This window comes from Vanessa cardui, chromosome 10, assembly GCF_905220365.1.
Source record: "Vanessa cardui chromosome 10, ilVanCard2.1, whole genome shotgun sequence".
Classification (NCBI taxonomy): domain Eukaryota; kingdom Metazoa; phylum Arthropoda; class Insecta; order Lepidoptera; family Nymphalidae; genus Vanessa; species Vanessa cardui.
The window spans coordinates 9993364-10008998 of record NC_061132.1 but is presented as its reverse complement, the minus strand read 5'-3'; the positions used below and the strand labels follow the sequence as shown (position 1 = coordinate 10008998).

Genomic DNA, 15635 nt, shown 5'->3' with positions numbered 1-15635 from the left:
TAATACGACTTTGTGCCTTATTACAATATATTTAAAGTATATAATCTTATTCTGTTATAAATTGTTTATCGACCTCGTTTTGAACCTTGCGTCCCTTAATATGGACTGATTGACAGTCCAAAACGTAGAACTAATTTATCTTGAACTGTAACTCTGAACAATATGCGAGTAGTATGAGTTTGCTTTAAATTGGTGGACCGGACCAATATAAATTGAACAGTCTAAAAATAGACAAATTTTCTAATTCCATTCACGTATTACTTTGAAATGGAATGATAGTTGCAATATTTTACTTGCATACATATCTCTAATCTCGTTCGATCTTATGAATCTCTTTGAACTGAACTCAAACCACTGGTCCATGCATAGTTCAAGTATCTTAATATTAACCGAAGATTCTTGGTTCAAACCCAAGCAAGCAACACCGAGTTTTGGTGTTTATTTGTGTTTGTATTTTACCTTTTGCTAGGCAGTGATGGAAATGTCGTAAGGAAATTCAACATCAATGTCTAAATACCTATTCATCTGGGTCATAAGCTGATATTTTTTTAATATAAATGAATTATATTACATAGACTTGACAAATCAAAAGAGTTAGAAGGGCTTTGTTATTCATTTTTTGGTAGGGTTTTTTGAAAGCGAGTCTGGGAATGTACCACTCACTCATCAGATATTCTACCGCCAAACAGCGGTAATCAGTGTTGTTGAATTCCGGTTTAACTACAGACACGAAAGAAATAACATCTTAGTTCCAATATTCGCGGCGCATTGGCGATGTAAGGAATGTTTAATACATCTTACAGCTCCATTATTTACGGGCAGTGGTGATCATTTACCACCAGTGGCATTTACTCGTTCACCAACCTGTACTATACTGTAAATTAAAGGGTCTACTCTCTGACTCCCAGCTCCGGCATTTAATCGGATGGTACCTGATGTTGCAAATATCAAACAAACATGTATTATATGATACATTTCCTACGTTACAAGCACAATCGACAACACTGGTTTATAAATTTTCTTTACATCCTAACTTAGCAAAACCTCCATATAAATTTTTTTTATTTTAGTGTCGTTCTGTTTGTCTATCTGTATGTTTGTTCCAACTAATCTCTGGAACAGCTTCATCGATTTTTACGGGACTTTCACTAGCAGATAATTGATATTATAGAGCGTAACTTAGGTTACAATAATATATTTTTTTGTTATGTTCATAGGCGTACAAGGTCGCGGGCACAGCTAGTTAATATATATGTGATATGCCATTTTTGGAATGTGTGTTTAAATAATTAATTGTATGTAAACAAGCTACGTAACTATTGAAGTAGATTTGGAAAGTTTCAATGAGATTAACTTCCAAATGAACTAAAATCACGTATACCCAAAACAGTTGCGGCTCATTTGAAACTGGCCGTAAGTAAAGGTCATGCTCCAAACGTTTTGTACAATATCAACCGATTTGATTTGACCAAAGAAGGAATCGAACGGACGTATGAATCATCGATGCCTTAATGGTGTAACGTTCGCTTTTATAGACTTCTAAAATAGTTCAGAGCATTTATGTAACAGCCATTAGAACATGCATTTGAGAGAGACGATTTTAATATTTTACGCAATGAAACAAATCGTTATCATATTTGAAGATTCCATTAGAAGAAGTTGAACTGATTTCTTTATTGCAATCTCATTTAAATAAGTGCAGTAGGTTTTAATCTAACAGTTATTATTGCTAGATTAAGACCAGAGATGTAAATGAAATGGACCATATGATAGTACGTATGGACTTCTCCAATAAGGAAAGAATAAAGATAAAAAAAACCATACATTGAGATAGATCATAGTCACGCGATATCATTGGTTATTGACAACATTTTCCATCTCAAATGTTGTTATTTAGCTTCTGGTCTCTACATTGGTAGGCTACAGATACTTTTGCTTGTAGACGTTGGCAGGAAATATTGTATTCTAAATAAATTTATTTCAAAAACCTGATCTTGTCATAATAATCTACCAAAATGATCCAACATTTGTATCTATAAGTTTTTATATATTCGTTATTAATTTGAATTTATTTTTACAGATTCTCCGGTCTCACGTAATGGTACGCGTTGGAGGCGGCTGGGACACCCTGGCACATTATCTGGACAAACATGATCCCTGTCGCTGCAAGGCACAACATCGGACATCCCTCTCTGCCCGCTTAGCTCGCCCGAAACACGACCTCGCTGGAGCCACCGTCACATACGAACGACCAGACCCTGGACCTACCTCGCTCCCATATAAAGACTACAAAGAAACTAAGAACTACGAGCCAATGTCTTTACCATATTCAGCTAAAGTGTACAATGATGAACCAAAATCTGGACAGTATCTATCTAACAACAAATTAGATGCTCCAACAAGCCTTCCATATTTAGGAGATATGGATAGAGCATTATCTCCAAGTAGGAAGCATCTCACGACAAGAAATAATAGCCCTAGCAGACATTCGTCATCCCCAGACCGCAGGACTAAAATTGTTCCGTCAAACCACTTGGTGCCGACCCCTCATGCTGTCAGGAATAAGAGCCCAAGACCAGTATCTCCAGCACCAGCTGCCGAGAGCGCTTCAGATAATGGATCGGAAGTTTCCGATGAGGGTTACAGAAGCTTGGGAGTGGTGGCAGGTTCCACACAAGGGTCGCCATCTACGAAAACAACGAATAGATATTCGCTGCACAGTCAAAACTCCATGGACGACGCTGATTTTAGTGGTAAATATTAATGTTTTTCATATTATATAACCAATGAATCCAACGATACATTCTACTTGACAATATGGTCATACAACATGAATGCAATCGATATCTTGATAAAAATACATTTATATTGATAGCCGATACATAGTTCCTGAGTACCACAAACTGTATCTGAATCATTATCAGTGATAGGATATTGTGCATCTACTAGAGGTACTATCCCAAAACTCTGTTTAACATTTCGGTCAATGTTCTTGTTCAGTACTAGATGTGTAATTAATTATATACTTAATCGCCTATATTTTTCTTAGTAAGGAAATAGAAATTGATTGTACGCTTTCTAAAATTGGATCAAATGAGTAGCTGCAATCATTAAAGAACCATTAGAAGACTAAACGATGCATTGTACTTTTTTGTACGTCCGTATGTTACGTATTACTCATATATGTTCCGGATAGTCCGTATTGGACGATCTGATTGGTCATTTTAGTACTTGGTGCATAGGATGATCTAATTGATTGGACGCAATCGATAACAATATTTTGTTTTATCTGTATCCATTGTTGTGTCATCAGGTTTAATAAGTCACTTCATGACTGTAATTGAAAGCATTGGTTCAACGTTTTTAAGGACTATTATTAGTAATCCGAAATCTGTTTGCATAATTTACTTTGAAAGATTGAGTTCTATAACTCAAGACGTATGTTAAATATTTACGGAAACATTTAAAGATATTGTGAAAATATTAGCGATTGTGGAACGGTAATCTGCATCTCACGTGTCATTGTTTACATATACGATCTTAAGTGTAAGAAATGGACGCTTTCCTCAAATATCTAATTGTTTCTCAACTTTCTTCAAATATGTACGTCTAGTGACGGAAGAAATTTAATATAATTTGCGCAGTATCTACCTTTACCATTATTATAGTACTGTTTTACTTTGAAATTAGGGAATTATTGTAACTTTAATTTATTTCTTGGTTAATAATTGGTTTTAGGTTTTTGTACAAGCCGCGCATTTTGTATTTTCTTATTTGTCGTGTGACATTTATTAAAATTTCGTGTCTTTCGCAAGCAAGCGTAGTTCGAGATCTTTCTAGAATGTGAACTCCATTCCATATCTTGTACACATCGCACCAAATGCATATTTCGATTAATCATAAACAAATTATAGTTAGTGCGCAATTTATCAGCTGTCTACCGATTGTTGGTCTCCGTTTGGACAGAATGGTACTATTGTTTGATTGCAAACTTGGTTGCAATCGATCGCTGATGCCATTACAACTAAATATATCTCGTATCTTTCGTTTTTATTGTATCGCAGTCAAAACGGAACACCCTTTAATTTCGTTACGTCTGTTTGACGTTTATTTGATAATTGATTATTTCAGTTTTTAAGTAACCAATTTGGAATAGTAGATCTTATTAGTCTGGTAGTAAGCCTTACACCACGATCGGCAAATATCAATACTACTACGATCAGAAAGAATCGCATCTATTAACTGTGTAATCCTACGTCCTGGCTAGTTAAAAAGAAACATGTTCATAAAAAAAAAAACAATAACTTGACTGAATGTATATACATCTAATATATACAAACTGTTTTCACTTTATATAAATAAATAAAAAAAACACTTAGTGTAAACAAAAGCATTTCGAAAATCATTCATCAAGTGAAAGGATCCCAATCGAAAGCAAAACACAGGTCCTTGATAGGAACAATGCACTACCGATTTAGTACTGAAATATTTAGGCACTAAAATTTAAACTCTATAAATAATTGATTAGGAGCTAACTTAGCATAGCAAATTCGAGAATAAGCGAACTCGTTCAAACGTGAGACTATTTGAAAACATCGAAGGGTGAATCGACATTCTTTTGGAGAGCACAATGCGGTATACCAAATATAGTTACGAGAGTATGGCTAAGAGCTATCGAAAGTCAACTTACATTTTTGCTTGAAATTGAATACCTACCATATGTATATGTTTTGGCAATTATTTTAAAATGTTGGCAAATGTTAATACATTGAATTGTTTTGTAAATCACTGTAATTAGAAAGAAGCACGAGAAACATAGTCTTAAAATGCAGTTATTAAGTGGACAATTTTTTAAAGAATGTCTCAAATAATTTATAAAATCGAAGCCATAATGAGAAAATGCCTCCAGTCCTGTTTAATATCTGTAAAATTTTTCGTTTAACGATGCGTCATCAATGGCTTAATTTCGTCGCCATATTAAAATTTTGGACATGTATCAACCTTGCGTCGACCTTATATTATTTGGCAAGAAATGAGTCCTCGCATCTCATAAAAGTTACATTTCAATCACAATCAATTATGTAGGCGTGTTGGGCCAAGTTTGTACGATACCTTTTAGGATTGAAGAATGCGTCCAATTTGACGCTAAAGGGTTATAGTATTGAGATAAATGTCGAAACGCTGGTCGGGGCTACCATTAGTAATGTGAATAATTAGACATTTTTGTTGGATCGTGGTCTTTACAATTTTATACTCATTAAAATCATGCACCCAAATTTAAAAGACTAATTATAGTATATCTATAAAATACTTCTAATAACAATGATTTTGAAATTAAAGGTAAAGATTTTTTGACCGCAGTAAAATGTTCGTGTACAAAACAATTCCTGCAACTATAGTTTATTATTCAAGTTATAGCTAATACTTGCTGCGCGTCATATTGACTGTAGTAGCAAAAGTTAGAAGAATTTGTTGTAGTTTGTTGGATGCATTGCTTCTCTAAATGAGACATGAGATGCATGTCTCATTTAGAGAAGCTTTTTTATTTTCTTAAATTTGACGTTAACAAATATCGTTATAAAAATACTAATTGGAGGAAAATCTACTATTACTTTATAAGGATATAATCAAAACAAAAGATGTGTTATTATACAAACATAAATAATTCACATTACTAACTAAGCTTGGAATTTATCTCACCTGTCAACTTTGCACACGGCACCAATGATCCGAAGCCTCATATTATAACTTGACAAAAAAGGTAATAAGAGATACGCAGTATGGCGATACAGGAACTAGAGGCAACAATAAATAGACATGAAACGATAATTCTCATAATCTAATCTAGGCTGAACAATCGAGTCGGCATAACGGCGCCTACCATTAAAGACCTTTGCTTATCTAAATAAAGTGCTTCGTAAATAAACAATCATAGATCTATAATCTAGTTACCTAATATGATAACGGTTGGTATTTATCTCAATACTGAAGCTGTTAACGAGTATGTTTAGAGATTCTTAAATGTGGTGGTATTCAATTCTAAAATATACATCAAATTTGTTTTTTTTTCCTTTTCTCTAAAATCTTAACGTACTTATTTCAAAAGGAACTTCTCAATAAACAAATATTTCTTACAACGCCATCAAGCTGGCTAATTTACTGGTCTCTTAATATGGTCCTTTGTATTTATCAACATGTTTTGTATATTATAAATTTATTTGATTAAAGTTTCTGTCATTCTGTTTTTTCAGAGCGTCTCGACCACGACGACGGCTGTCACGTAGATAAAAGCGATCGCGTTGACGACTATGTTAGCTTGAACACAGGACTTCGCAAAACAGACTTCTCAGACACATTCTACGGCGGTAGGAAGAACAGCTCAGAGGACAAGTCTAATCGTACGAGTCCAGAATGCATTATAGTTCATGAAAATAATGATTCGCCCAGCAAAAGCCTTAGACCGACACGAGATGCATCGCAGTCACCGGTCAAAACCATTAGGAGCAGACAGGCAAGCCGCATTCCACACTCTCCAGTCAGAAATAGAACCCCAAGTAGAGGAAATACCCCGAGCCCTAAACACACGCCCAATCTACAATCATCACCAAAGTTGGCGCCAAAATTACCACCAACAGCGCGTAATACTTGGGGAGGCAGAACTGCTCCTAATCAAACAAAAACTAAATCAAGACCGACTATTGGAGCCGATACATTTGAAAATCCCAATAAATCACCTAAGGTTAAGCCAAAAGTTCAAAATGAGGCGTTTAAAAGAAATTCGCCGCTCAGAGCTAGTAGTGCTACCTTGAGATCCCCAACTCATCAGAAGGCTTTGAGCCCCCTGTTAGAACAAATTTTAAGATCTACTGAGACTGCAAAGGACGATGCAACAGTTCTGGAAAAAATGAAAGAGATCATCAGAACTTATTCGAAAGGAGAGGATTCCTTATCAAGGACCAGCTCTAAAGACTCTGATTATGCTGACTTCACTTCTGCTTGGGTGATGTCTGATGGGAAATTGGAGCGGTCGACAAGTACTAGGCAATTGGCTGCGCCTAGAAAAGACCCAAGGAACGGAGCGTCTAGGATACCGGCTCCAGTGTCTATAGGCTGCCGGAGATCAACATCAACATCTCAATTCCAATGACCTGGTGAATAAATTCAGGAATGAAAAGACTTATATTCTTGCACCAGATTCATGTTCGAATCAAAATAATGTGATCAGTCAAGCACGTGAGTTTTGTGAATTCGGATAATGCTAGGAAAAGTGAATGTATGAAATGTGATCGCAAAGCTGGGCTTTAAAGGCATATATAAGTAGGCTATCTGAGTATTTACACATAGTAAATACAACAATATCTCTATCATATCTTTAATAAGTAGACGTTTAATTGTAAAAGATAAAAATAATATCTAATTTCATTAAACGTAATTTTTTTTCGATTGCAGTTTTACTGTAAGGAATAATTAATTGACTAAAATTAACATTTTGTAGTTTTTCATATTTTGACCTGTAATTACAAAAATGATAAAAGTAAGGATGTGGTTATGAAAGATGTTGACAGCAGTCCATTGATATATCACCAAAATGACAAGAAAAGAAAAAAATTAGGTTTTCATTGCTAACTAAAACAAGTCAAATAATTCTGTCAATTGGAATGCTGTCAAAAAGAAATCATAAAGTTAGATGGTGCTAATTATTAATTGAAACTTTATTTTAAGTTATTTTATTTAACTTACGAAACACGAAAGAAAAAAAAATAAGTTAAGTTTACCTAAGATGTTTAATCTTTAATAGTATTATTCAATTTTTCAATGTTACGTTACATTAAAATTAGTAGATATATTTCTACATTATGACAAGTTATATTTTTAAGTTTAATTTAAGTATATCTTACAATGATTCCGGCTCTCAAAAGTCAACTTACAAGCATTTAAAAATTCAAAAGACGTCAATGTCCATTGACTGTTGTTCTTTTCAGTAATCTCATTTTTTAAGTAGGATGTAAAGGGTCTGAGCTTATAATTGCAAATTTTGTTAAAATTTAAAATAATAGATTAAAAATAAGGTAATTTAAAAAAGTAAAAAAAAACGGCACAATAATAACGACATCCGCGATCGTACCTCACTTAGTTTAAATGTAGATTAAAAATATTTTTTCACAGTATATGAATTAAATGTCAACTAAATTACAAAATGGCCGTCCGTCAAAATGACGTATACCATAGAGTCGTTACGTTCGTTGTAAATAAATAATTTAATGTTAATTAAATTAACGTTCGCAGCGACTCGTTCGTTCGTGACTATAATTAAAGATACATTGTTTATTATTACATTTTGTAGTAATTATATCCAAATTAGTTCATACTAAATACGTAAAAATTGTTTTCTGAACTACCGATACTTATTGTAATATTTTTTACCAAGAAGGTTAATTATATTTTTTAATCTATTATCATTTTGTGAGCATCTGTTGTCTCTTTAGCTATGAATTGTACTGCTTACCTAATCTGCACTTTATAATGCTCTGCCCAGTACCTATACTTATTAAAAAAATATAGGTAATCACCAAACATTTTATTCTAGATATTATTTGATATTGATTTTTATTGATTAATATGACTTATCAAATAATATTTGAATTGATTGTTTGGTGAATATAAATCGCTCATTTTATATATTTCAATATAAACATTTTTAGTTCAGAGGTAATTTTCAATAATTAGATTTAGTTACGACGTAATTTGCGACATTTTATATAATATTATTTTGACAATAATAATTTTTTTTTGGAATTGAATTTAAATTGTGTATCTTTGATATATTACCTCTGAAAAACATCTAAAAATATTTATAAGCTAGCTGTAATGCAATATGTTTCTACTTAAATGTCATAAAATTATCATAAATATTTATTGATAAGAATTATTTTAAGATTACATATAATTTTCTACTTTTTTTTAAATGTTTTATTATAAAATATGGTGATCTTATGACAGTTGAGTGCTCTTAGCTATTTTAGAGGCTAAGTTTATTAGATTACTGTTTCTTCTACGTATGTTACCAGTGACTATGCCATAGAAATCGTTATAACACTCCGAATAAAGCGTTAAGCATTTAATGGATATATTATTCTTTTTATTATGACACTGGCCACCTTTATCCCTCCTGACTACATTATTCCATTATTTATAATCTTTATGTTTGAAAAAGGAACAACCTATTATGGAGCAAAATTGAGTCAAACCGTTTAAATACAGCCAAATCTACGTATTCCATGTGATTTGCTAAGAGTTCAACTGTATTGTATGCTACTTAACACGTTCACTGCCACCTAAATTTTTCCTATGCTCATAGCGATGCCGCCATACATAATGCCGCGAACACGCTAAGCGTGTCCCTGGCATCGCTAGATAAATTGTATGGACAAGCGTAGCGTGTCCACTGGCACAGGAACAAAAAAATGATAATTTTTTTGTTAAAACGGTCTTTGTTAGTTAATATTTCTTGTGTTATGCAATAATTAAGGTGTTTAGAATGATGTTGTCAGTGTTTTATCCCGGAATTATGACAAAAAACCGCTTTTATGGTAACTAAACATCATAATGAATCAGTGGTTGTAAAACTTTTTAATAAATTCCCACATATCATATTTATATTGGTGTCGAATTTGATATATACTTTTTATCGCGTTATGATTTAGTTCGTATTTCAATAAAAAAATTGTTCATGATATATACTGTTACCTGTTATCTACTGTTGTATCCCTGCAAAGGACGCGGGTCAGTTTGAAAGTAGCAAGGTATAATCAAATAAAATAAAATAGAACTTTCAATACAAATTAAAACAGAGTTTAAATTTCTCTTCATAAAGTGTCCATAAAAATCCACCTTCTTTTTTTGTTTTTTCAAATACATACTTATTAATTTCTAAAATCAATTTTTATCTCGCTTGTTTCGTTCACTTTCTTATTAGTTGCTAGAAATGTTCAAAGGTCATAGGATATCGATTCGGTGCACATGTCTTGATATAATAATAAAGAACAATTAAATAAGTAATAATTAATAAACAAATAATTAAAAAACAATCAAGCTTCTTGTAAGCTAAACTCGTTTTATTGTTTCATTACTTCAATTCTTGTAACACGAATTTGAAGTTGACATGAGTTTACATTTTTAAGGTAAATCAGCCTTATTTAGTGTTTAATTTTATATATTTGGTGTATGTATGTGGTAGTTAATGATTAATCGAACTAACATATAGGTACTTGTAATACATAATCAGTATCAACATAGCACAAAGTAAGACAATTTAGTATAAACTTTGTTATTAAATAGGAATGGCAGAATTACGGCTTATATAGTTTTCAACCGACTTTCAAAAGGAGGAGGTTATTAATTCGATTCAATAACTATAACTACATTATATAATCGTAAATCGACTTTTAAGTAGTCTAATATTTTTCATTTCATTTAACTTAGGAAGACTCTAAAAAATATGTTGAATACGCAATTATTTTTATTACTTTTTCGTGCATATTAATTTGTTTTAAAATAGTGTTTTGTTTGAAGTCGGTTTTTCTTTTTGTTAAAATTTTTATTTATATTTTTTTATACTACAAAGGTGTATAAATTTTTATAATAATAGATATTTGTACAAAAAAAAAATGTAACAAAGTTCCGCAAATTTGAGAAAACAATAACAAAATTAGTTCAATTTTCAACAAATTGGTAATAAGCCATAAATAAAATGTGGTTTGTTGAAAAAACAGTTTGACAATCTATGATTATCCTTAATAAGTGAACAAGCCTAGCGTGTCGCCGGCATTACGAAAGACATTTTTTTGTAAAATAAAAAAAAAATATTATTTTTAACGGGCCACTTAAAAACTCAGTAGCTTATCGCTTGAAGATTGCACACAATTAGTTTGAATGAATAATTTAGCCTAGTTTTTAAGATATCACTGAAATTCTTAGAACAAGCCTAGCGTGTTCGCGGCGTGGCTATAGAAATTCGCATGAACACGCTAGGCGTGTCGCTGGCACTGAACGTGTTAATAGCTCCTGATTGATGCAAATTTATTCATCCCTATTCTAGTTACTTATATCCATTTTAATTTTACTTAGAATATTTTGATAGCAGTTTATATCAGTTCTTGTATCTTAGATTATCCAAGCTTAAATGTTGTTTATTTTAGTTATGTCCAACTGTGGTTGGAACGGACTATAAGCATGAAACATGCGTTTACACATGGTCATGAAACGTTATATGTACAAAACAATACGCAAAGCAAAGAAAGGTGCAATTATAGATTAAATAAAATTTCAATTGACATATGTGTACAATTGGTAATATAAAAATATTTCAAAAATTCCAAATTCTTCTAGTTTTCTTACCATCGAACCAAGCGTTTGGAATTTGAAAAGTATATAGGAATATATAGTACATAGGAATATTAGAAAGTTCTTCTGTCTCAACGAACTGTGACTACGATCGTTGAAAATGCATGCATGCTATATATTAATCCAATACGAGAACGTATGCCAAATATATTAGGTATCGGTAATCTATGTTTTTTTAAATGCCTTTTTGAACATGGACGAAGCTGTTATTGGAACTTTGGATGACTAATGAGTAAAGTAACAGCCTGTAAATTTCCCACTGCTGGGCTAATGGCCTCCTCCCTATTAAGAAGAGGGCTTGGAACATATTCCACCACGCTGTTCCAACGCAGGTTGGTGGAATGCACATGTGGTAAAATTTCAATGAAATAAGACACATGCAAGTTTCCTCACGATGTTTTCCTTCACGAGCACGGGATGAAATATAAACGTAAATTAAGCACACATATATATATTGGTGCTTGCCTAGGTTTGAACCCGAAATCAACGGTTAAGATGCACGTGTTCTAACCACTGGGCCATCTCGGCTAATAAAGATGACTAATAAAGTTGATATAAGTCGTTAAGTAGAATAGTGTTATATTATAAATAATGGCATGAATCAAGTACTGTTAGTGGAACTACATATAGCCGAACCAGAAGCAAATCGCATCAAAAAATACGCAAATCTTAGATTTGTTTATCGTACTCCTTCAGCGAATGAAATAGACTTTATGTCATGAGATGAAAGACCAAAGTGGCGTGCACTTGGAGAGGCCTATGCTCAGCAGTGGACAAACACAGGCTGATGATGATGAGGAGATGATATTGTTCTCAAATTAATTCTGTACTTAAGCATGTGCTTACCTAATTAGTCATTTTGAATAGTTTAAATAACGACCAGATATAAAAAATAAAAAAAAATATTCTAATTTAAATTTTTTAAATTTTTTCATGTAGATAAAACCAAAAATGGTTCCTTATCGACCAAATTAAAACAAAATAGTTTATTAGATAACCAAATTTCAATTCCAAAATACTTATCACGACCTCAAAAATTTGATATAAAAAAATGTTGAGAATAAAGCAATGGATGGAGATTTTAATAATGCAGCTCACATTTTTTTTTTCTAGCGATACCCTCGCACCTTTCAATGATATAACGTTAGAATCCTTGCAAGAAAAGCATCCTTTGCCATACCCAACAACTGTGCTTCCGCCCCCGCCTACACAGAACAATTTTTTACAGGTTAAGGATGAAGATACCTATGCCGCCATTATGTCATTTTCTAGCGGGTCTGCTAGTGGCATTGATGGTATCACTCCACAACATCTTAAAGATCTTGTGAGTGCCTCGGCCGGTGACGCTGGCAGGGCCCTATTAAGTGACATAACTAATCTTTGCAATTTTATGCTATCTGGTAAGGTGATTTCATCCTTTTTACCACATCTTTATGGTGCAAGACTTTGTGCCTTTAATAAAAAAGACGGAAGTATCCGTCCAATAGCAATCGGGACCACTTTTTGCCGTTTGGCATCTAAATTAGCATGTAGGCACATAGTCTCCACCCTAAAAACCAAATTTCAACCAATTCAACTCGGTTTTGGAAGCAGAGGTGGTTGTGAAGCAGCAGTACACTCTACTCGTACCTTTCTAAAAGGAAACGAGGCCGAGGTACTTCTGAAAGTTGACGTAAACAATGCTTTTAACTCCTTAGATAGAGGAACCTTGCTTAACGAAGTCTTCTCTAATCTGCCTGAAATTTACCCATACGTTTGGCAATGTTATAGTTCACCTTCCAAATTATTTTTTGGTGAAGATACAATTCATTCTAATGTAGGCGTTCAGCAAGGAGATCCATTGGGTCCTGCTCTTTTTTGCTTAATTAAACGTTTGGTATCTAGATGATGGAACTATAGGAGGTATAGTAGATGACGTTATTGAAGATTTAATTAAAATTAAAGAACAATTTAATAAAATTGGTGTTAAATTGAATTTTTCAAAATGTGAAAAAAAAATTACGGACAATTTAACTCACAAAAATATTAGTTTGGCAAAAGATAAATTTAATAAAATTGCACCTAACATAAAAATTCTTCATAAAGATACACTTTGCCTCCTTGGTGCACCACTATTTCATGAGGGCATAGAGCCTATTCTTAACGATAAAATTAAAATATATTCGAACAATTTTGACAGACTGGGCATTTTAAATTCTCATATAGCTTATACCATCTTAAAACATTGCCTTTTTGTTCCAAAATTAATGTACATTCTACGTGCGAGCCCAATCTGGAAATATCCTAGTCTTACCAATCAAATCGATGCCACCCTTAAAAAAGCTTTAGAAAAAATTCTAAATTTATCTCTTGATGAATATTCTTGGACTCAAGCTACACTTCCCATTCCTTTTGGTGGCATCGGCGTGAGAAAAATATCAAGTGTTGCCCTCCCGGCCTTTCTCTCTTCTGTAAATTTTAAAATCAAAATCAGTAAAAATCATGAATGTCACTGAGGCGATAGAGACCTGGAAGGTAAAGTGCCCTAATGATGATATCCCTAAGGAAGTTACAAAACAAAAACTTTGGGATTCTTCATTGGTTCACGCTACGCTACACAGTTTGACACAAAATTTAACAAGTGCTCAAGACCGTGCCAGGCTTCTAGCGTTATCATCTAAAGAGTCTAGTCACTGGTTGAATTCATTACCCTCTAAAAATCTTGGGACACTTTTAGATAATGAATGTTTTCGCATATCGATTGGTCTCCGACTGGGAACACCTCTGTGTTCTGAACACAGATGCCCGTGTGGAAAGGAGGTAGACTCTTTCGGTTTACATGGTCTCTCTTGCCCAAGGAGTTCAGGTAGGCTTTTCCGCCACGGTTCTCTTAATGACATAATAAAAAAGGGCTCTTGCCACCATCGACGTTCCTGCTCTTACTGAGCCTCGTGGAATTAGTCGTGATGATGGTAAGAGACCTGATGGATTAACATTATTTCCCTGGGAACGAGGTCGGGCCCTTGTGTGGGACGCTACATGTGTTGACACGTTGGCCCCATCTCATATCCGAGAAATAATGTTAAGAGCCGGTGCCGCTGCGGAAAAAGCTGAAGACAAAAAAATAACTAAGTATTCGTGTATTATATCTAGTTACTTTTTTGTTCCATTTGCTGTCGAAACGCTAGGCCCATAGTTGTGCAAAAAGGATCATCACACCTCGCCTCATTGCCTCCACTGGTGACAGGAGGGCTGGTTCGTTTTTTGCCCAGAGGATCGGAATTGCGATTCAACGGGGAAATGCTGCTAGCATTCTTGCCACCATTCCACGCGGTCAAGATTTATACAGTAACTAATTTTAGTTCATATTTGTATATATATATTTAAGCATTTAATGTTGTTAACCCTAAATAAAATAAGATCGTTTTGAAAATTTAAATGATTACAGATTATTGCTGAATACAGGTGGAAACTTATTTAATAAAGAATTTTAAAAAGAAATATAAGTGACAGATTGATTTTAATGTTTTGACTTTGACAGCCTCAAATAACATTTGCTTACCATGGACCATTAAAACCCACCCAATTTATTCAGTATCTCAAAAAAAGGCCCCAGTTGTTGAAAATGAGCACTCGGTTGCTGATTACTCATTTCTGGGAGACTTCTTTCTTTCTCCTGATTATCTTTGCTGCCTATTTGTCTCTTAGAGGCCTCATCAGAGCTACGCGAAATTCTAGAATACCTTGTTAGCCAAGCCTACAAACAGGTATTTTTGGGTAATAGAATCCGTATACAATTTATTTCTGATCTATAATTTTGGACTGAATATTTTTAAAAAGGTGCAAAAGCTGTACAATTAGAATGAAAGTTTTATAATATAAACATGGCTGCTGATATATCATGGGATGCTATTATTTTAGGTTTGGTCCTATATTTTCTCCTTATAGGACTGTGTAAGTATGAATTCATTTTAAAAAAAAAATTTAAAGTGTCGCCATCTAGTTTTCTTATCGTGAATTATTTCTTTCTTCAGTGTTTATTGTGAACGAAGCCTTTTGCAAGACAGCATGTTTGAATAATGCTAGACGAATCCAGGGACGCGAGGTCGTGTCTGACATCGAATTGAATGAAAGAAAACCTCAGGCAAGACGAGAAAAAGAAAATTACAAATACACTGAATACAACAATTCGTACGTAATTTAAGTTACCTTCAAATTATCTCGAACACATCAAAATTTGCTATTTTATAAAT

At 33.4% G+C, this 15635-nt stretch overlaps 1 protein-coding gene across 1 annotated transcript in view; it reads left to right on the top strand.

Moving 5' to 3' along the window:
- The window catches only part of LOC124532692 (GAS2-like protein pickled eggs), a 79480-nt gene extending 71429 nt beyond the window's left edge, over positions 1-8051 (top strand). The window contains exons 4-5 of the mRNA XM_047107719.1: positions 2081-2753; positions 6252-8051. Of these exons, the coding sequence (XP_046963675.1) occupies positions 2081-2753; positions 6252-7147 (1569 nt within the window). The 3' untranslated portion in view covers positions 7148-8051. The remainder of the gene's footprint in view (positions 1-2080; positions 2754-6251) is intronic.
- The last annotated feature ends 7584 nt before the right edge of the window (positions 8052-15635 follow it).